This window comes from Mobula hypostoma, chromosome 11, assembly GCF_963921235.1.
Source record: "Mobula hypostoma chromosome 11, sMobHyp1.1, whole genome shotgun sequence".
In the NCBI taxonomy this organism is placed as follows: Eukaryota; Metazoa; Chordata; class Chondrichthyes; order Myliobatiformes; family Myliobatidae; genus Mobula; species Mobula hypostoma.
The window spans coordinates 112,605,506-112,629,180 of NC_086107.1; the positions used below are offsets into that span (position 1 = coordinate 112,605,506).

The 23,675-nt window shown below is 45.7% G+C and overlaps 1 protein-coding gene across 7 annotated transcripts in view; it reads right to left on the bottom strand.

Moving 5' to 3' along the window:
• The window catches only part of LOC134354123 (potassium voltage-gated channel subfamily C member 1-like), a 232,180-nt gene extending 208,960 nt beyond the window's left edge, over positions 1–23,220 (bottom strand). For 6 of the 7 annotated variants that reach the window (XM_063062912.1, XM_063062911.1, XM_063062909.1 and 3 more), the window contains exons 1-2: positions 22,256–23,220; positions 16,512–17,477 (exon numbers count right to left, since the gene is read on the bottom strand). In XM_063062912.1, coding sequence (XP_062918982.1) covers positions 16,512–17,111 — 600 coding nt within the window. In that variant the 5' untranslated portion in view covers positions 17,112–17,477; positions 22,256–23,220. Of the gene's footprint in view, positions 1–16,511; positions 17,478–20,520; positions 20,549–22,255 lie in introns of those variants that run through there. The other variant, XM_063062908.1, reaches the window with a different exon arrangement.
• Positions 23,221–23,675: the final 455 nt, after the last annotated feature.

Consider the following 23,675-nt stretch of genomic DNA (forward strand, 5'->3'; position numbering starts at 1 on the left):
GGTTCCTGATTAGTCAAGGTGTCAAAGGTTATGGGGAGAAAGCAGAAGAGTAGGGTTGAGAGGGATAATACATCAGCCATGATTGAATGATAGAGCAGACTCGATGGGCCAAATGGCCTAATTCTGCTCCAACATCTCATGATCTGAAATATTTTGCCTTTGTGGATTTGTCCAATTGCCTTTTTCAAACCCACTTCCACGCTCATGAAATACGGAATCTCACTAATAATTTATTTACTTCAATATAGCCCCTTGAGTGTTTTTTTTCACTAATAGCTTTAATCTATCTTCTCTGGTCCCTTCCACCTGTGGAAGTTCATTCTAATTGACTCCATCAGGTTGCTTCATGAGTTTAAACGCCTCTGTTAAATCTCTACTCAACCTTCTCTGCTCCAAAGAGCTCAACTTGGACTCTAAGGTCTTTTTTGCAGGTTAGCCTGGATTCCTGGCCTGGGCCCGATGAGGCTTGACCATTTATGCCCAGTTCAGATCAGCTCAGGTTAGCACGGCACTGTGGCACAGCTAATAGAGACCTGGGATCTGTCTGTGAGAGTCTGCATGCTCCCCCTGTGACCATGTGTGTTTCGTCTGGGTGCTCCATAAGACCATTAGACATAGAATAAGGCCATTCAGCATGTCAGTTCTGTTCCACCATTCCATCATGGCTGATTTATTATCCTCCTCAACCCTATTCTCCTGCCTTCTACCCATAACCTTTGACACCTTTACTAATGAAGAATCTATCGACCTCCACTCTAAATATACCCAATGACTAGGCCTCTAGCCCATGGCAATGAATTCCATGGATTCAGCACCCTTTGGCTAAAGAAATTCCTTCTCATCTCTGTTCTAAAAGGTCATCCTTCTATTCTGAGTCTGTGCCCTCTGGTCCTAGACTCCCCTACCATAGGAAACATCTTCTCCACATCCACTCTATCTAGGCCTTCTGTGGGAGTTGTTAGATTAATCAGCTGCTGTAAATTGCCCCTATTGTGTGGGGCAAGGGGTCAATCTGGGGAGAATTGATGAGAATATAGGGAGAGTTGCTAAGATTAGTGTAGGATTGGTGTGGATCTGTGAATGATGGTTGACAATAGGTGCAGGAGTAGGCCATTCGGCCCTTCAAGCCAGCACCGCCATTCACTGTGATCATGGCTGATCATCCACAATCAGTATCCAGTTCCTGCCTTATCCCCATAACCTTTGATTCTGCTATCTTTAAGAGCTCTATCCATCTCTTTCTTGAAAGCATCTAGAGACTTGGCCTCCACTGCCTTCTGGGGCAGAGCATTCCATATATCCACCACTCTCTGGGTGAAAAAGTTTTTCCTCAACTCCATTCTAAACGGCCTACCCCTAATTCTTAAACTGTGGCCTCTGGTTCTGGACTCACCCATCAGTGGGATCATGCTTCCTGCCTCCAGCGTGTCCAATCCCTTAATAATCTTCTATGTCTCAATCAGATCCCCTCTCAGCCTTCTAAATTCCAGTGTATACAAGCCCAGTCGCTCCAATCTTTCATCATATGACTGTCCCGCCATCCTGGGAATTAACCTTGTGAACCTACGCTGCACTCTCTCAATAGCAAGAATGTCGTTCCTCAAATTTGGGGCCAAAACTGCACACAATACTCCAGTGGCTGGCATCAACTCAGTGGGCCGAAGGGCCTGTTTACAAGTGTAAGTCTCTCCGAATCCAGGATGGGCCATGCTCTGTCAGGGTGACTTAGGTCAGCAATAAATTAATTTAGGGATACAGCACGGAATAGGCCCTCTGCCCCTTTGAGCCACATCGCCCAGCAACTCCTGATTTAACCCTAGCCTAATCACAGGGCAATTTACAATGACCAATTAACTTACTATCTCTGGAATGTGGGAGGAAACTGGAGCACCCGGAGGAAACTCATGCACCCAGGGGAAGGACGTACAAACAGTGGTGGAATTGAACTGTGACACCCTCCCCACCAATGCCCCAAAGCTGTAACAGTGTCGCGCTAGCCGCTACCGTGGTACTCCACATCCTCTTCCGCCTCCCCTGCAATTATTTTTCACCAGCTGGCATTGACCTGAGATGTTCTTCAACGTTCTCCCTCACCAAGCACCTCCAGCTGTCCCCTTTAGTAAACAAAGTGAACGTTCCTGCCTCCGCCATCACGGGAACATAGCGACCGGCACAGTGCTATTACAGCTCGAGGTGTCGGAGCTCAGAGTTCAATTCGGCCGTCATCTGTATGTACGGACTCCTTACAGATTCCGAGCTCCGACGGCCAAAGCTGCCAATGGGCCATGCTCACCTTGCCGCTACCATCAGTTAGTTCGCGGTACAGCGGGAACGGAGAGTGCCACTGGGAGTAGACAAAGGTCTGGATCCAAGATGGTGTGAGTGACTGCCATTTTGAAGTCCGGCTGGTTGTCAGCAGTGACCAAGATTTTCAGTAAGAGACAGGACGGGGAGTATTCACTGGGAAAGCACTGGGGCACCAAATTCCCAGGTATCTCTTCGAGTTTGCCTCAGGACCATGGGAGATGTCTGTCCTCGGGGCTGTGGTGAAGGAATTCACCAGGTCCCAGGCATTTTTCTTGGCAACCCTGGTTCAAAGTTCAAAGTAAGTTTATTATCGATAATAATAGGCATCCGTTAGTCCCATGAGACCATGGATTTGCGCCTTGGAAGGTTTCTTATCAAAGCACCCATATGTCACCAAGTACAACCCTCAGATTCGTTTTCTTCAGTAGATACAAGAAACACAACAGAATCAATGAAAGACCGCACCCAACAAGATGGACAAACACCATGTGCAAAAGACAACAAACTGCGCAAATACAAAAAGAGAAAAAAGAGCAATATAATCAATCAATCAATAAATAAATAAATAAGCAATAAATATCAAGCAAATAAAAGTGAAAGTGAATCCATAGGTTGTGGGAACAGATCAGTGATGGGGTGACTGAATTGGAGTTAAGTTAACCCCTCTGATTCAACAGCCTGACGGATGTAGGGTAATTATTGCAGTGTCAATGTACGAGGGACGATTTTCTGCTAATATCTTCAAGCTCAGTTTGGGCTAAGATTGGCTATGGTTGGGTTAATTTTGGTGGCGGGGGGGGGTAAGGGAGTTGATTTTGTACCTAAGCAGATTTCTGCTCTGTGAAACCATGGTCCCACATCCACAAACCAGCCTAGCAAATCTTATCTTCAGCTCCCCTAGGCTTAGAAGTCCTTCTCACATAAAATGCTGGAGAAACTCAGCCAGTCAGGCGGCATCTGTGGAGGGCAATAAAGAGTCAATATTTTGAACCGAGAGCCCTCATCACCCCACGGTAGCACAGCAGTTAATGGGACGCTATTACAGCTCGGGGAGTTTGGAGTTCAATTCTGGCAACCTCTGCAAGAAAGTTTGTATGGTCTTCCCGCATGTGCCTGGGTTTCCTCCCACAGTCCAAAGTCGTATCAATTAGTAGGTTAATTGGTCATTTGTAAATTGTCCTATGATTAGGCCAGTGTTAAATCATTGGGTTGCTAGGCAACAAGTCTTGGTGGGTCAGAAAGGCCTGTTCCGTGCTGTAAGTAATAAATTTTAAAAACATCGACTCTTTATTCCCCTCCATAGACGCTGCCTGACCAGCTGAGTTCCTCCAGCATTTTCTGCATGTTACTCAAGATTTCCAGCATCTATCAAAGCTCCTGTGTTTATAAGTCCTTCTCAGAGTATCATTCCCAGGACATAATAAGGACATATCAAGATCTAACATGTAACAATGTGTTATATCATAAAGCACATTAAAAATGTGATTGGGAAAAAGAAGTAAAACCTTTTACTGGATTTAACTTCGCTTTTAAAACATACAACCCCAATCTTTTTTTGACGAAAACTAACCCAGTAATTATTATTTTTTATCATTGCAATTAAAATTCCTAAGGCGAGAAGTTACTATATTATCATTAGGTGTCGAAGTTAAATTTGTATTAAGGCATTTTAACCCAAGGTTTTTCCTTATTTTCACCAACAGATCAGTCTCAGAAAGTGCAAACGCACTCTAACTAATGATGTACACTCAGAGACCACTTTACTAGGTACAGGAGGGACCCAATAAAGTGGTCACTGGGTCTATAAAGGGCCAGTACAATCTCCTTCACATTTCCTAATTCAAAGCCTCCATTTGTAAAAGCAGGAATCCTGTATAAAGTCCATAAGGATGTCGAATCGAGAATTCCAGGGTTCACAACAAAATCAGGTTTAATATCACTGATGTATCATGGAATTTCACAACATACATCAGTAATATTCGACCCGACTCTCATTGCAATTGTAAACGTTAAGAGAAAGGGTGACAGAAATGCAGAATTGTAGTATAGTGGTTAGCACAATGTTAGCGCGCTAGAGTTCAGAGTTCAATTCCGCCGCTCTGTAAGGAGTTTCTGTACCTCCTCCCCATGGAATACAAGGCTTTTCCCCAACTGCTCCACTTTCCTCCCACAGTCCAAAGACATACCGGGTAGGTTAAATGGTCATTGTAAATTGTCCCGTGATTAGGTTAGGGTTAAGTCAGGGTTGGCAGGGGCTGCTTGGGTGGCGCGGAAATGAAGGGCCGGAAGATTCCTACTCCGCGTTGTATCGCTAAGTGCAAATAAAATTAAAGCATTTGTATTTTGAGGGCAGACCGAGGATCCTAGGGTTCGGAAACAGAATCAGGTTTAATATCATGATATATGGCAGCGATATATATTCCCATTGCAATGGTAAAAGTTAAAAGAAAGGGTGATGGAAATGCAAAAAGCAATCATGGTAGGTTTGGGTGGAATAAATAGGGAAGGACTGCTCCCATTAGCAGGGAGATCAAGGACTGGAGGCCACAGTAGTGCAGGGGCAAGAAACCCATATTTACCCAGCCAGTGGCAATGATCTAAAATACACTGTCTGAAAGGGTGGTGGATGGGTAGCTTTTGAAAGGGAAAACAATGGTATTTGAAGGTTAAAATCCAAATAAAGGGTTACGGGAAAAGAACAGAGAGGCAATGTTCACTGGATTGCTCCAGTAGTCCCTCAATGGGATAAATGGCCTCGATCAGTGTGATAATAATTCAGAGATTCATACACAAGTGGTGATTTTCCATAAACACACGAGATTCTGCAGATGCTGGAAATCCAGAGCAACGCACACAAAATGCTGGAGAAGCTCGGCAGGTCAGGCAGTATCTGCAGAGAGGAATAAGCCGTTGATGTTTCGGGCCGAGACCCTTCATCGGGACTGGAAAGGAAGGGGGAAGAAGCCAGAATAAGAAGGTGGGGGGAGGGGAAGGAGTACAAGCTGGCAGGTGATAGGTGAAGCCAGGTGAGGGGGAAGGTGGGATGAAGTAAGAAGCTGGGAGGTGATTGGTGGAAGGGGTAAAAGGGCTGAAGAAGAATGAATCTGATTGGAGTGGGCAGTGGACCAAAGTTTTCCAAGGTGATACAGATTGAGCAGCAATTATTTCGAGTATGCTCATTAATTGTTTTCTAAAATATAGGTTGAGTTTTCGTATCTTGTGGAATACTTAAGTTAGTTATTACTTACAAAAAACAGGAGCACCATCATTTCCTACAAAATACACAGAAATCTGTTCTTTCTTTCTAGCATGAGTTGGTGATAATGAAGTTCATGAGAGACCCAAAAACCATAATAAATGCAGAGGCAGAGACCTCCCGTTACACACGTAGGAGCTGCTATTCGCTATCATGTACACGCACATTGTCTTTCTCCAGAATACGTACAAGCACTCCAAACCAGTTTCAGTTTAGTGATCTTGCTTTCTAATAACCCATAAATGACAGCACATGGTTGCAGGAGGATCATGGTTAAATCACTGAATGAGCAACCAGCAGTCTGGGCCATCGATCGAAAACTGTGAGATCAGAACCCACCGCAGCATCTGGGGAATTTAAATTCCAGTAATGAAATAAATCTTGGAATTTATAGAAAAGAGTTGCAGCTACCCTGGAATGACCAGATTGTCGTAGAAACCAATATCGAGAAGAAATCTAAGATCCTATGAACATGGAGGCCAGGCCAACTAAGACAGGTCAGATTTCTATCCCTACGTGAGCTTTTTATGACAATCTTGTCGTTCCAGAGTAACTGTAAGTCTTTTCTATAAATTCCAGCAGAGGTGCAACACAGAAACAGGCCCTTCAGCCCATTTGGTCTCTGCTAACCATCAACCAACTGTTCACACCAATCATCTTTTACTCCCAGATTCTAACCCTCACCACACACTAGTGGCCATCTACATTGGCCAATTAACCAGGTCGGAAGAAACCAGAGGAAGTGCAGGGGAAACCCACACTATAATAATAATAATAATAATAATAATAACAAACAAGAGAGAATCTGTAGGCGCTGGAAATCCGAGCAACTCACACAAAATGCTGGAGGAACTCAGCAGGCCAGGCAGCATCAATGGAAAAAAATACAGTCGACATTTTGGACTGAGATCCTTCAGCAGGACTGGAGAAAAAAAAACTGAGGAGAAGATTTGAACGGTGGGGAGAGGGGAGAGGGAGACACACCAGGCGATAGGTGAAACTTGGAGGGGGAGGGATGAATCAAAGAGCTGGGAAGTTAATTGGTGAAAGAGACAGAAGGCCATGGAAGAAAGAAGAAAAGGGGTGGGGGAGAGCACCAGATGGAGGCGATGGGCGGGCAAGGAGATAACATGAGAGAGGGACAAGGGGATGGGAATGGTGAAGGTGGGGTGGAGGCATTCTTGTAAGTTTGAGAAATCGATGTTCATGCCATCAGGTTGGAAGCTACCCAAATGGAGTATAGTCATAGTCGTACTTTATTGATCCCGGGGAAAATGGTTTTCATTACAGTTGCACCATAAATAATAAATAGTAATAAAACCATAAATAGTTAAATAGTAAAATGTAAATTATGCCAGATGGAAATAAGTCCAGGACCAGCCTATTGGCTCAGGGTGTCTGACCCTCCAAGGGAGGAGTTGTATGTAAAGTTTGATGGCCACAGGCAGGAATGACTTCCTATGACGCTCTGTGCTGCATCTCGGTGGAATGAGTCTCTGGCTGAATGTACTCCTGTGCCCACCCAGTACATTATGTAGTGGATGGGAGACATTGTCCAAGATGGCATGCAACTTGGACAACATCCTCTTTTCAGACACCACCGTCAGGGAGTCCAGTTCCATCCCCACAACATCACTGGTCTTACGAATGAGTTTGTTGATTCTGTTGGTGTCTGCTACCCTCAGCCTGCTGTCCCAGCACACAACAGCAAACATGATCACACTGGCCACCACAGACTCGTAGAACATCCTCAGCATCGTCCGGCAGATGTTAAAGGACCCAAAATAATAATAATAGCTTAATTTATTGAACACTTTTCATACAGACAATGTAGTTCAGAGTGCTTTGCAATGAGGTAAAAGTACAAAATACGGAAAAAAACATGGAAATAAAAGATAAGAATATGTTGGTTAAAAACAAGATTAAATAAATAGGTTTACAGCTGGTGTTTATCACAAGGAAAACAGACGGCAACAGAGATCGGGACTGAACCTGTGACTCCAGCAATCAGAGGCTGCGGCTCTCCCAGCTGCCCCCAACTCCTACCGATACGTTTAATTGTCTCCTCCATTCAGAGCCAAATACTCACAACACAGAACCATACAAATAAAACTACCCAATTTTGCCGAAAGCTAATTAAATTCAGAACGCCACCTGCAAACAAAATAAATGTTGTCATATCCTGAATACAGGGCTCTATAAATATACACGAACATCTATTTACAAATACAGGCAACCCCCTGCCGCAATTCACTTTACAGAAATCTGTCCTTACACAAATCACCACCAAAATATATGCGGCATAGAATAAAACGCTGCTTTCATCAATAAATAATACACATATGTTTTTTTCTTTATACCTGTGCGGATGATGTGGCTTCATGTTATGGAAAATCAGGGTTTTCTATGAACATAACTCCCTCATAATGGAATATACAGAAAACCGTGACATTTAAATACTCAGATCAGCCCTGTCATATTGCGATAGAACGCAATGAAGATTATGAGAGACTCGACAACAAGCAGCCTCTTGGAAAGACTCAGTGAGCCAAGCAGCATCTGTGGGAGAAAAGGAATTGTTGACGTACGGGGTTATGACCTGGAGCGTCCCCAATTCCTTCCCCCTGCAAATGGAATTCGACCCATTGAGTTCCTCCAGCAGATTGTTTGTTGCTCCAGGTTCGTGCATCTGCAGTGTCCTGTGCCCTGGTTGGGTTGAATAGGAAGCAGCTTCATTAGCAGAGAGTTCAATAATGACAGGGTAACCTAAGGTAATTGCTTTATGTTTAGGGCAATAGAGGGATAAGAGATTCTCCTGTGGACGGTAAGGGCTGAAACACACAGTCTGAAGAGGTGATGGAGACGGAGTCCCTCAGCACCTTTAATGACTGGGAGAGATATAACTTACAAACCTGAGCACTATCTCATTTATTTCTGTTTTTGCCACGATTTATTTATTTTATCATTTTGAGAAATTATTTTGCCTTTGCACTGTACTGCAGCTGCAAAAACAACAAATTTCATGTCACTTAAGTCGGTAATAATAAACCTGATTCTGATTCTAAGAACTGGGTTCAGTCGGAATGCAGTAAGTTTTTGATTTATGAAGATTTGGTTTAGATATTATTGCGATGATTCACCATTGGCTCTTTAAGGCACTTGTCTTTGAGTTAGGAAGCTGACTCCTGCCATAACACACAGCAAGCCACTCTCCTTCTGTGGGAATACACCGTATCTAACACTCACACTCACAGTCGATTTTGTCAGCCATTTTTAATTCACAAGACTCCACTGACTGAGATATTTTTGAAGAACGTGTCGCTCGTAAATCGGGGAACGGTTCTTCCCCTTTTGCAAGGACAGCTTCAGCTGCATGTCCTCTATCAGACCCTTAAATTTGTAAAATCATGTACCCCTTCATCAGGGACCCCCACCACCCAGGCCATGCCCTCTTCTCACTGCTGCCGTCAGGAGGGAGGTTCAGGAGCCTCAGGCCCCACACCACCAGGTTCAGGACCAGTTATTACCCCTCATCCATCAGGCTCTTGAAGCAGAGGGGATAACTTCAGTCAACTTCACTCACCCCATCACTGAACTGTTCCCACAACCAACAGGCTCACCCGCAAGGACTCTCCATCTCATGTTCTCGATATTTATTGCTTATTATTTATTATTATCATTTTATTTGCCTGTTGCTTTGCATTTACTGTGAATGCCTGCAAGAAAATGAATCTCAGGGTTGTATATGGTGACAATAATGTAAGAGGCGAAGAGAAGCTGAGGCTTGCTGCTGAAGAAAAGCTCACTCGTTGGAAAAACAGCACCAGGACAACACTGGAGGACAGCGCCTTCAAGTGCAGTCGCTGCAGCCGAGACTGTCACTCCCGTGTGGACCTCTACAGCCACAACAGACGCTGCTCTAACACAGACTGAAGCAAGACTTTCCAGGCGCAGATCCATGGTCTCACGAGACTAATGGATGGCACCACCACAATGTACCTTGATAATAAATTTACCTTGAACTTTGGACGGTAGGTGTCAGAGGCTGGCATGCACTTACTTCCCATCTCTAGGGCTGAGCGGCCAATGAGTAGGGCTGTTATGAGTGTGGAGTCACCTAGTCATAGAGCACTACAGCACAGAAACAGGCCCTTCAGCCCATTTACTCCATGCTGAGCTATTAATCCGCCTTGTCCTATTGACCTGCACCTGGACCACAGCCCTCCATCCATGTACCAATCCAAGTTTCTCTTAGATGTTGCATCAAACCCGCACCCATCACTTCCTCGTCCCAAACTCACAGCACCCGCTGCGAGAGGAGCAGATAGAGCAGAGGGGCTAAGGACCCTCTGGCCCCTCCAGTCTGCTCAGTCACTCAGCTCTTTAGCCACAGACGCTGCTTGAGTCGCTGAGCTCCTTCAGCCGATTGCTTCGTGTTCAGGAGTGGGAACTGGCTAAAGGAACTTTGACTGTACCCATAAGTGCTCCCGTCCCACCGATGCCCCAGACTCTCAGCCAGCTATTTAGTTCCAGGCCATGAGGAGTAGGCAGTCCTACAGGTAAAGTCATAGCTCGGCTTTATTTGAGTAGGTAAATTTAAAAAAAATTGAACTCACCCATTGTTAGTTCCATGGGTGCACCTAGGAAGGTATATCAATCCCCAAAACTGGCCTGTACTGTGTAGTGGGATAAAGATTTTTTAAATGGAGATGGTAGAGAAACAACAGAAAGCGCTAAAAATAAAAGCACTCAGCAGGTCAGGCAGCGGAGAATGATGCCATGAGACCTGAAACGTTGACTCAGTTACTCTTACTACAGATGCTGCCTGTTCCTTTGGTGTTCCTCAAACACAGGAGATTCAGCAGATGCTGAAAACTCAGAGCATCGCGCAGGCAAGATGCTGGAGGAAGTCAGCAGGTCAGGCAGCATCTGTGGGGAGGAATAAAGAGTCGACGTTTCGGGCCGCGACATCGGGGCTCATGTAGAGCCTGCCTCCGTGTTGTACATGAATTGAACTCTTTGTAGTATCATCACGCCGAAGATACAACAGCCTGACAGCGCGTACCCGCCAGGCTTAAGTACAGCTTCGACCTCACTGGCTTTACTTTGTACTCCGATCCCACTCCCTTACACTCTTACGTGCAGGAACGTTGATATAGTGGGTTCAGGGGGGTTATAATGGAGTGCCACAGTAGCACAGGGGCAGCTCATGGCATCAGAGTTCAGAGTTGGTAAAGAGGGTTTGTATGTCCTCCCCTTGAACGTGTGGGTTTCCTCCGGGTGCTCCGGTTTCCTCCCACATTCCAAAGACGTCCCAGTTGGTAGACTAATCAATCATTGTAAATTGTCCCCGTGATTGGGCTAGGGTTAAGTGGGTGCGGCCTGTTTGGCCGAAAGGACCTGCTCCGTGCTGTATCTCGAAATAAGTTATTCTACTTTAATGCCCGTAACCATCTGTCACCCAGCTCGCGCGGCTGTTTGCCTTGGAGTGTAGGAGACAGCAAGGTGGCTTAGAAAGTCAGGGAGGACGTAGACAGGGGAGATGGTCACCGGGTGGGCAAGCCTGAACCTAAAAGGCACAGGTTTAAGACGGGAGGAAGGTATAAAAGGGAACTGAGAGGCAACTTTAAACACACACACAGAGGTTGGTGGGTCTATGGAACGAGCTGCCAGAGGAAGTGGTGGTGGCCGGTGTCATTCCAACATTTAACAGGGATTTTGCAGCTACAGGGATAGGAAAGGTTCAGAGGGATGCAAACAGGACTGGTTTAGATAGACACTTTGGTCAGCATGGACAAGTTGAACTGAATGGCCAGTCTCCGCGTTGTACATGAATTGCACTCTTCGTGATATCATCGGGCCGAAGATACAAACACCTGAAACCACGTACCACCGGGCTCAAGGACAGTTCGTATCTAGCTGGCTATCGGTCTCTTGGACACTTGCCTCACAATCTACCTTGGATTTTATCGTTTACCTGCACTGCCCTTTATCAGAAGCTTTTGCACCTTATTCTGCACATTGCTGCAACGCAATGCAACACAGAGATTCTGCAGATGCTGGAAATCCAAAGGACCACACACAAAATGCTGGAGGAACCCAGCAGGTCCGGCAGCATTTATGGAAATGAATAAACAGTCGCCTTTTTGGGGTGAGTCAATTCATCAGGACTCTCCTGATGATGGGTCTGAGCCTGAAACATTCAACGTTCAAAGTATTTTTTAAAATCCAAATACATAGAACCATAGAACCATAGAAACTACAGCACAGAAACAGGCCCTTTGGCCCTTCTTGGCTGTGTCGAACCATTTTCTGCCTAGTCCCACTGACCTGCACACGGACCATATCCCTCCATACACCTCCCATCCATGTATCTGTCCAATTTATTCTTAAATGTTAAAAAAGAACCCGCATTTACCACCTCGTCTGGCAGCTCATTCCACACTCCCACCACTCTCTGTGTGAAGAAGCCCCCACTATTGTTCCCTTTAAACTTTTCCCCCCTCACCCTTAACCCATGTCCTCTGGTTTTTTTCTCCCCTTGCCTCAGTGGAAAAAGCCTGCTTGCATTCACTCTATCTATACCCATCATAATTTTATATACCTCTATCAAATCTCCCCTCATTCTTCTACGCTCCAGGGAATAAAGTCCTAACTTATTCAACCTTTCTCTGTAACTGAGTTTCTCAAGTCCTGGCAACATCCTTGTAAACCTTCTCTGCACTCTTTCAACCTTATTTATATCCTTCCTGTAATTTGGTGACCAAAACTGAACACAATACTCCAGATTCGGCCTCACCAATGCCTTATACAACCTCATACAGTGTATGTCATCATATACTGCCCTGGGATTCGTTTTCTTGCGGGCATTCACAGTAGAACAAAGAAATACAATAGAATCAATGGAAAACTTCACCCGATCAAAGACTGACAAGAAACCAATGTGCTAAAGAAGACGAAATGTGCAAATACAAAAAATAAACAAATAAATTTTATTTTTCTGTGTGTGTGTATATATTATATACATACACACACACACACACACACACACACACACACACACACATAGAGCCAAATTAAATAGTTAAATAGGTAGATAAATTTGTAAATAATACTGAAAACATGGGAATACTGGGAGCTGCCAGCACAAGTGGTGCATGTGAGTTCGATTTCATTATTTAATAAAAGTTTGGATAGGTACAGGGATGGCAGGGGTACGGAGGGTTCTGGTCACGGCGCAGGCTGATGGGAGATAAGCAGTTTAAATGGTTCAGCATGGACTAGATGGGCTGAAGGGCCTGTTTCTGTGCTATACTTCCCTATGACTCTTTGAGTTCCAGAGTCTTTGAAAGCGAGTCCATAGGTTGTGTTCAGTATTTGTTCTCCATAGCTGCTGAGTTCTTCTAGCATTTTGAGTGCAATGGTCTGATCTCTATGAACAGTATGCAAGGCAAGCCTTTCACTGTATCTAGGTCCATGTGACAATAACAAACCAATAATATTCACAGAGTCTACTACCCAGAATACGTGGAGGGGCACAGAGAGCGAGCCGGGGCGCTCCCACTGGTGTGAGGGTAAAACACAGGCAGCGATGAAACAGAGGGGGTATTAGAAAAACCGGAGGATGCAGATTGAACTCACGGCTATGACGATGGCAATTCTGTCACATAGTTCGCCAACCCAAATAGCGTTTAGTTCCTTGAATAACTTCCACCCACACATTGTCAGCCTGAATAATATATTTCTTGATAAAGCTTGCAAGGCTAAGCTAGGAGGCTGGGAGCAGAAAATAATTTGGATTCACGTGTTCGGTAGTATTACAAGTTGTCAAATTGGCAGGAGAAGGAGAGAGAGACAGGGAGAGAAAGGGAGGAAAGCAGAGAGAGGAGCGAGAGAGGGAGAAGGAGACGGAGGAAAGGGAGATTGGGGAGAGAGAGAGGGGGGTGGAGAAGGAAAACAGGAGAGAGGTGAGGGAAGAGGAAGAGAGAAGGTGAGAGGAGGGGAGAGAAGAGAGGTAGAGAGAGGAAAGAGGGGGAGAGAGAGAGAGAGAGAGAGAGAGAGGAGAGTATATCTGCATTGAATTGATGGCGGTCGAAGTTGAAGCTCTCTGCATCGCCTAGGACTGCTCCTCCAAGCAAGTAGTGTTAATGGGTGAGACAGACGCAGTGTGTTAATGTGAATCATAGACCTATATCTCTCTGCAAAATTGCGCAGGCTACAACAAGGAGGAGTTCAGTGGTGGAAGGAGTAGAGGAGACTGAGTAAAATCTTTCACTCAATGAGTTGTCCAGAACTCCATACCTGGAAAAACTCATCACTTTCCCCTAGGTAGACACTGGAAAAGTTCACTTTCCCCTGGGTAGGCACTGGAAAAACTCATCACTTTCCCCTAGGTAGACACTGGAAAAACTCATTTTCCCCTAGGTAGACACTGGAAAAGTTCACTTTCCCCTGGGTAGGCACTGGAAAAACTCATCACTTTCCCCTAGGTAGACACTGGAAAAACTCATTTTCCCCTGGGTAGACACTGGAAAAGTTCACTTTCCCCTGGGTAGGCACTGGAAAAGTTCACTTTCCCCTGGGTAGACACTGGAAAAGTTCACTTTCCCCTGGGTAGGCACTGGAAAAGTTCACTTTCCCCTGGGTAGGCACTGGAAAAACTCATTTTCCCCTAGGTAGACACTGGAAAAGTTCACTTTCCCCTGGGTAGACACTGGAAAAACTCACTTTCCCCTAGGTAGACACTGGAAAAGTTCACTTTCCCCTGGGTAGGCACTGGAAAAGCTGGAACCTGCCAAGTGGCAGACTGCCAGCTGGAAAAGAGATTAATCTAAAGTAATTTTGTTGGCCAGTATAGGAAGATGGACCGAATTGCCCTGTACCTTTCAGAATTCTCACACTGTGACTGGTTAGCTCACCCAATGATGAAACGTAGGAAAGGATGGTTGTTAAGTACATACATTGAACCTCCCATTCTTCACAAGATTAAACCCTTAAACAAGACCAATTAACCCATTTCAGTTTACTGTGTCTCATCTTAAGCACCCATAATGACTTTGTAAGACCTCATGTTTCTACTTGCCTCCCCTGTTTTGTGGGTCCATTACCATCACCTCGAACACGTGGAGTATTGAGAACAGTTTTTGGGCTCCTTTTCTAAGAAAGGATGTGCTGGCATTGGAGAGGGTCTAGAGGAGGTTCGTGAAAATGGAAAGGTTAAAGTATGAAGAGCATTGGATGGCTCTGGGCCTATAATTGCTGGAGTTTAGAAGAATGGGGGGGGAATTTTATTGAAACCTACTGAATATTGAAAGGCCTCGCAAGAGTGGATGTGGACAGGATGTTTCCTATAGTGGGGGAGTCTAGGACCAGAGGGCACAGCCTCAGAATAGAAGGACGTCCCTTCATAGTAGAAATGAAGAGGAGTTTCTTTCACCAGAGGTTGGTGAATCTGTGGAATTCATTGCCAAGTCAATGAGGATATTTAAAGTGGAGGTTGATAAGTCCGGTTAGTCAGGGCGTCAGAGGTTATGGGGAGAAGGCAGGAGAATAGATTTGAGAGGATAATAACTCAGCTATGATGGAATGGTGGAGCAGTATCGATGGGCTGAATGGCCTAATTCTGCTCCTATGTCTTAAGGCCTTATGGTCCCTGCTTTTTCCCTCACCAGGCTGACTGTGGCTGAAGATCTTTCCTTTGAAGGTAACAGCGAAATTTACCCACCCTCCAACTCCGCTCTTCCTGAATTTTCTACCCTTTCACAACTCTAAAAGATTTCCTTCTGATCAGTTTTCAACCTTCCACCATATCAGAAACCCAAAAGAAACTGACCAAGTTACTGTTTTCAACCACATATTCCTTCACAGACACCTGCGTTTTCTTAAAGCTTTATAGTTTCTAAGTTTTTTTAGCCCTATAGCTTTGGGTAGTTCAAGTACTTTCTGGTCAAGTTGGCAATTGAATATAAAACTATTTTAACCCTATCCTCTCTGTAAAATAGCTTCCTCAGTAGAGGGAAGCAATAGGTGCATGTTAACAAGGTCCTGTTGTAATTCTGGTGGATTTAAAGTTTGTTGGAGGAGATCCTGGGTCCCTTGCTGCAGTGGGAATGGTTACGAGCTCCCCTCTCTCTGCATTACTGCTTTGCATGGTGAAAGAAACCGTTCACCACAACTACAAAACTGCTGGCGCTGTGATTATTAATCGCCAGAATTGCTACCACTGCTGAATTCTTGCCGCAGCCAGGCATTCTGCAATGGCGCGGCTCTGCCCCCTGCCGGCCCGCGGAGGGATTTAAATGCGTCTTTTCTCTCCCCTCAACAATCCCTTGCCTCTGCAAATGCAGATCCTGCAATCCCTCTATCCCTATTTTGTTTAATGAGATCCATTTTATTTCCGCTCTCTTGGACTTTTTTCCCATCTCCCTTTCCCCGTCTGCTTGCCTCTCTCCCTGCCCTGCTCTTCTTTTTTAAACTTTAACCACATTATTTTATACACCAATCTCTTCAGGAAAAAAAGTCTAAATAACAATTTTAATTTTCTCGTTAATTACGTTCCCTTGCGAACTCATTTAGTCAACATTTTGTCTAAACTTTATTTCTATCTCTCTTTCCCTCACTTCCTTCTCTCTTTCTCCCGCTCTTTTCTCTCTCTCCCTCACTCATTTCTTTCTCTTTCTCTCCCTCTCTTCCCTCTCCTCTCTTTCTCTCTCTCTCTCTATCTCTCTCTTCTCTTTCTCTCTCTCCCTCACTGTTTACTCTCTCTCTCTCTGTCTCTCCCTGTCGCTGTCTCCCATATCCTCATTCTAGAGGAACAGACCCAGGAGCAAACGAGAACACAGTTGCATCCCTGAAGAACACAATATGAATTGGATTCATTAAGTCACCTCTCCCGCGCGCTCTCTTCCTCTCTCTCTCTCTCTCTCTCACACACGCACACACATATTACCCGGGCAGCTTTAGATGAATAAGGATCTTCAAAGAGAGCCCAGACTTTGGGCTGGAGTTTCTTCCACCAGCCCAGTTTCCTTCCAGAGTCCTCTTGCAGGCATAGTCTCTTGAGGTCCCCGTCCTCCTCGTCGTCGGGCTCGGGGGTTTCGAAGCTGTCCAGCGCCTCTTCCGCGTCCCGGTGCTGCCTGTAGTTCATCCAGCAACATGCCTCCACGTCCGTCTCGTCGATGCCCCAGAAAGCCAACTCTTCCTCGAAGAGCGGTCCACACACATCCGCCGGGCAATGCAACTTGCCCGTCCTGTAATAGTTCAGCACATAGGCAAAGACGGAGGGGTGCCGGTCGAAGAAGAACTCGTCGGTCTTAGGGTCATAATCAAAGTTACTGGAGGCGTCCGGCTCTGTTAACCAGGAGAGTCTGGTGCCAGGCAGAGTCTTAAGCGTGCTCCTGTACGTCTCGTGTTTAATGCCCCCAACATTGATGACAATTTTGTCGCTCTCCTCGTTTTTGCCCATATCTCCTTTCAAACATGACTTGGAAGGAGGTTTGTTTCCAGACTTTCGCCCGCGGAAAGAGGAAACACAGACTGAACTGATCATATGGGATAGATTTTTGCCTGGGTGACGTTTTTTTTCCTTGCAAAAGCACGTGTTAGTTCTTCGAACCGCGGATAAGTCAGGTGGCTTTCGTCATTGCTTTGTTTTCCCTCTCTCTCTCTCTCTCTCTCTCTTTCTCTCTCTCTCTCTCTCACTCTCTCTCTCCCTCACTTCACTTTCCCTTGCTCACTCCTACCGAGAGAGCGGGAAGAGGTTTCGGACAGGAAGACTGTGCGTGGCTGGAAGTTGAAGACACCGAGAACAGAAGGGGGTTGAGAGAGAGGAACGGGAGGGGGTGAGGAGAGAGACTCTTGAGAGGAACCAAACGCCGAGTTTCCAAAGGACTTTTTCGTCACTCCTTTTCGGAACCTGCAAGACGAAGCGAAAATTAAGGTGATTCTGGTGTCAAAGTCAGGTCGTATTGTACAACATGCTCTTACTCTTAGGAAGTGTTGAGGATAAAATGTATCTAAATCTCTGGCAGGTGGCGGGAGATGATTTAAACATATAGTTTACAAATCCGTCAAGTCAGAGGGGGCGCGAAAGGGGGTTTTGGGGGTGTTCTGCGGTTTATCCTTTCTTATGTGTGTTTATAGGGGGGGAGAGCTAATTGAAAACTACTTTGGGAAGTCGTTGTGGAGGTCGAAGAAGTGCCCCGCACCAACAATTAAAATCTGCACGACTAGCAAAAAAAAGACCAGGCATTGCAGCAGAAAGCAGTCACTAAATGTTTGAATCTTATAATGACCTGCAGCTATTCGAGCCTCGTTGCAATCACTGAGAGATGGTAAAACGTTCAGTCAAGAGCTCCACAGAAGACTAAATAAAAGGGAGAATGACTTTAAGTATCCGAACATGGTACAGTAACGTTTTAAATCTTCATTATTTTTTTAACCAACATATAATTAGAAAGCACTCCCTTTATCAAGCTAAAAGTATATTTAATTAGCCTTACTGTCACGACAAGGAGCAATTTCGATGTAAATTAGATTTACGTCCATGGAGGGCTTTTTGGAATTGAATCGCTTATATGTAGTCCAAGGGCTGTTAATCTGCATTTTTTTGTTAATTTTAAAACGGGGTTTTGTGTATAAATTGTAAGAAAAGAGCGCATTAATATTTAGCGAGAATTTATTGTAATCCTTGCATAAGAGAGTGGGGATCTGCTCCCTCTGTATCAATCTAAACCCAATCGGACGGAGGGGCAAGGGTCCTTGTTCCTAACTCGGAGTCAATCAAACGACCATTTTCTGCACCGTTCGCCTGCTAAGGCAAAGTGTGGATTGGAAATTATCTGCCAACGTCGGCGATTTTCCATTTGCAATCTGAAGACGAACTGACTGGGGAAGAGACCTCCGTACGAGAGTGCGAACCGGCGTGTGATTATATCGGTGAGTGGGTGGGTGCTGAACGTGTGCGACTGTTGGTAGGTAAACGCAGCTGCGTGGAAAGACGGGGACAGCTAAATGTGGCTGTGCGCGAGTGTGGAGGGGCAGTGTGTTGCTGCGTGTGAGCGTGTGCGGTCGCTCTGCTTGCCAACGTGAGCGTGGGCTCCTTAAAGTGACACTTAGTCACCAAGTCACACTTCAAGTCGAACACACAGGGTGCTTGTCAGTGAGTGGACTGTTTGGAACGTACGTGTGTGTGTGTGTGTATGTGTGTGTGTGAGAGAGAATATGTGTCTGTGTGTGTGAATGTGAGTGTGTGAGTGTGTGTGTGTGTGTGAGAGAGAGAGACTGAGTGTGTGTGTGTGTGAGAGAGTGAGTGTGTGTGTGTGAGAGAGAGAGAATGTGTGTCTGTGTGTGTGTGAGAGAGAGTGCGTCTGTGTGTGTGAATGTGAGTGTGTGTGTGAATGTGAGTGTGTGAGTGTGTGTGTGTGTGTGTGAGAGAGAGAGAGAGACTGAGTGTGTGTGTGTGTGAGAGAGTGAGTGTGTGTGTGTGAGAGAGAGAGAATGTGTGTCTGTGTGTGTGTGAGAGAGAGTGCGTCTGTGTGTGTGAATGTGAGTGTGTGTGTGAATGTGAGTGTGTGAGTGTGTGTGTGTGTGTGTGAGAGAGAGAGAGACTGAGTGTGTGTGTGTGTGAGAGAGTGAGTGTGTGTGTGTGAGAGAGAGAGAATGTGTGTCTGTGTGTGTGTGAGAGAGAGTGCGTCTGTGTGTGTGAATGTGAGTGTGTGTGTGAATGTGAGTGTGTGAGTGTGTGTGTGTGTGTGTGAGAGAGAGAGAGACTGAGTGTGTGTGTGTGTGAGAGAGTGAGTGTGTGTGTGTGAGAGAGAATGTGTGTCTGTGTGTGTGTGAGAGAGAGTGCGTCTGTGTGTGTGAATGTGAGTGTGTGTGTGAATGTGAGTGTGTGAGTGTGTGTGTGTGTGTGAGTGTGAGTGTATGTGTGTGTGAGTGTGAGTGTGTGTGAGTGTGTGTGTGTGTGCGCGCGCGTCCCTGTATGTAATCGTGGCAAATCGTCTGTGCCTCCGTTTGCCAGTGGCTTCAATTCAGTGTTTGCGCGTCTTCCCTTCGACGCGTTTCTGTGCATTTTGTGAATGCTTGTGTACGCGTTTAGTTCATTGTAAATAATTATCTATAGATGCACTAGTGTGTATCTTCCATGTAGACCAGTCTGTGCCTCAGAGCAAGCAGGTATCCGTCGGAAACAAGAGAAGATCTGCAGATGCTGAAAATCCAGAGCAATGGACACAAAATGCTGGAGGAACTCAGCGGGACAGGCAGCGTCTGTGGAAAAAAGTCCCGCCGAAGGGTCTCGGCCCGAAACGTCGAATGTACTTTTTTCCATAAATGTTGCGGGGCCCGCTGAGTTCCTCCAGCATTTTGTTTGTGTTTCTTGTATCTGTCAGGGAATATTTGAACTATATACATGAGTATGTGTACCAATACGTGTATATACTGTTTGACCACGTATACCCGTGTGTGTGTGTGTGTGTGTGTGTGTTCGGGATTATTTTTTGTCTAGATGTTTAGGGGTATATTGTACGTTGTAATCCTTGTTGAAGGATCACAGAGGAGGCGGATGGGCAGACAAGAGGGAGAGCGGTACTGTTATAATGGGGTATATGTGCGCTTGTGTGTGTGTGTGTGTGTGTGTGTGTGTGTGGAGTTATTGTTTGTCTGGATGCCTAGGTGAGTGTGTGTGTGTGTGTGTGAGTGTGAGTGTGAGTGTGTCCGTGTGCGCGTGCGTGTGTATGTGCCCGCGCGCTCCTGCCTTCCTGCGGTGCTTCTGGTGAGATTACCGGTAGGTATGAATCCGTGAACATCGCTCCCTGCCCTCACCTACAGACACTGGATGGTGAGAAACGGTATCGCCACGTTGAACCGCCCTCCCGCACATTTCGGGTTAACACTTTGGCCAGGAAGATTAATTGATTAAGAGGGAAAAGAAAACGTCGATTACAGTGACAACATACCTGCCCAATCTCCAATAACTCCTCGGTATTAGAGAGTGAACCAGGTAACTTGGTCCTTCCGTCAACTCCCGTAGCAAGTCAGGGCTTGATGGAAAGATTGGGGAGAATTGGACCAGGATGCTCAGACTTAAGCCAGTATCTGATTTAAACATACATTCGCGTTTCTGCCTTGGTTAAAAAGTTCCTGTCTCTATCTAGTGAGCGCGCCCCAGTGCCGTGAGAGTGTAGCTACAGATTAACGTTTACACTGCCGGTCTCCCATTAGAACGGTGCGGAAGGAGACAGCTCACAGGCATAGCTGACAACAGCAAACCTATAACATTAACACAAGAGATTCTGCAGGTGCAGGAAATCCAGAGCAACACATACAAAATGCTGGAGGGACTCAGCAGGTCAGGCAGCATCAATGGAGGAAGACCATATGATGTAGGAGCAAAGTTCGACCTTTCGGCCCATTGAGTCTGCTCCGCCATTCCATCATGGTCCTTAACCTCATTCCCCGTGACCTCTGATGCGTGTCAGGCAGCATCATAGAAACCTAAAATATTGATACATACAGCAAGTGTAGTAGCCTTCGGATCAGGCTTGGGGGGAGGGGTTAAATGAAGGTATAATCCAGAAACAGTCCCATAATAAATAATAGAGGGGAAGGACATATCACAGAGTCAGCTGCGGACAAGTTAAAGGATCACAGAGGAGGCAGGTGGGCAGACAAGAGGGAGAGCGGTACAGCTCTACAGTAATGGAAACTTATCCGGCTGCACTTACACCCTCCCACCAGTGGCGGCGCTGCGGTCCCCTCGTTGAAGAAAGATGCAACACAAAATGGAAAGAGGGGATCATAAACAGAAATATGCAGCATGAATAGATCGCGAATGATAAATCAGATGGGTAGGTTGGATAAATAAATGGATAGAAAAATATATACATTTGAGGAGGACAAGGAATTACACGGGCAGATGTAACTACAGAAAGGCAAAGTGGTTGTTTACAGAGAAACAAATGGGTACAACTACAGGAATAAGGAAGCAGGCAGAAAGACAGGCTCGATTTTCGCTGTGGTTACAATGGTGTTCTGTTTTTTAGCTGATCTATGGTTGGTTTCGCTTTATATCTGTTTTTTTTTGCGGGAAAGCGGCGGCGAATGAATGGCCACGCAGACTGCCGGGGCAGCGGTTTATCTATCCAGTTTGGCGATTTATGCTACCGATGGTCAAGCGAACACACAGGAGACAGAAAGGGAGTTCTCTGTGTAGACTGTGCCTCGCGAAGACTGAATCGCCTACTAGTCTGAGAGAGAGGTAGAGGGGAAAAAATCCAGTGGCAGCTATTAAAATCCACACAGTAGTCAGAATAACCCGTAATAAGTCAGTCTCTCTGCATAATACTAGGGTATAAGTCAAGAATTGCGGGCGGGGAGGGAGGGAGAAATATCATGTTGATAATGTTATAAAGGGAATTATCCTTGCCTTAGAGAGCACTGTCGGTGTGCAGTGCTCAAGAATGCAGCCTTCCGAAGAGCTGGCAGATGGGGGAAATAAAGCAAGCTGCTTCCTTGCTTCATTCTAGCTGCGTGATATATTTTATTGCCAAATTCTTGCTTTATTAATTTATTTTGCATTTGTTTGCCGCGACGAGGAGCTGGCACCTCGTTACAAAACGACCCATTTAATAAACAAACGCCGAACAAAGCAACATCCATATAAACAAGGCACAGAAAGAGAGGGTTACTTACGGCCGCAAGATTTGATTCAAATGATGCTCTCTGCTCGGTAGAAATCGCCAGTTTCACAGGGAAGTGATAGGAAGGATTCTCCCTGTTGGTCGCTCGCACACACACACACATATACACACACTCACACACACACACAGACACACACACACAGACACACACACACTCTGTATCTCTCTCTTTCCCTCTCTCTCTCACTCACTCACACACTCACTCACTCACACACACACACACACATACACACACACTCTCTCTCTCTCTCTCTCTCTGATTCGCACTCACATCCACACCAACAGGAGAAACTAAAAGCGCCTAAGAGAAAACTACAAATCCCTCAATTTCTCTATTTGGTTTTAGCTGACAGGCTCAGCACTGCCTACGTTTACCCTTGGTTCGTATCGCGTGTTTTAATGACATTTACCGTGCACTCAAACACAACACACACACACATATACTTTCTCTCTCTCTCTCTCTCCCCCTCTAGCTCACAATAAGAGAGTGCAAAAGAGGATGTTGCCAACTCCAAGAAGGTAGGCTGAACGATTGCTGTCTGGACTAGGAGAGCCTATGAGTTCCGCTAATTCTGCGGCAGAGCGAGTCAATGACGTAACACGGTTAACATTTCATGGATGGATTCCGTTCCTGGTCCAAGTTACCTTATCACAGGAATCCACTCGGAACTGACAAAATGCAACCTACACACGCTCGAGCTCTTTTTTTTCCCCTCGTTTTCTTTTCCCCGCCGAACCGCGAAAAAAAAATGAAGAGTGCAAATCTATTCCCATGAATTACATTTTTAATCCCTTTTGCGATCGGCATGCAGCAGAAACGGGTCTTCATTTAGAATTTAACCCCCATTTCCCCAGGCCACCTCGGTGCCTTGAGCGTCTGGACGTTGTGTTCAGTATTGAAACAGACGGGCCGAATGGACTGTAGCGGGTCTTCCCAGTGAAGGGAGCGGATTTGCATGGGTGGCTTTTAAATATTAATATATTAAAATTAATGCAATAAAATGAATTTCTCAAATGAAAAGATGTCTGAAGCTTTCAGTCTACACGCACAAAATGCTGGAGGAACTCAGCAGGCCAGGCAGCTTCTATGGAAATAAAGTACAGTCGATGTTTCGGGCCGAGACCCTTCGGCAGGATTCAATGGTCTGCTTTGACAGTTAAATCACTGTTACTCACTTTGAAGGGGGGCGGCTGGTAAGGACTCCAGGCCGATCTCCCCACCTGGCTGTGAATCCCGTCTAGTGGATCCGGCCTCAGACTAAGCAATAGAGCCTGCCCCGGTTTATATAGCCCGCTGCCAGCTGGTGTTTAGAGGGACCACTGGAAGGAAGATCCGAAGACAGGCCGGTGAACTGAGCTGCCAGAGGGACTGGCATGACTGAACCATGATTGAATAGAATAGCCTCGATGGG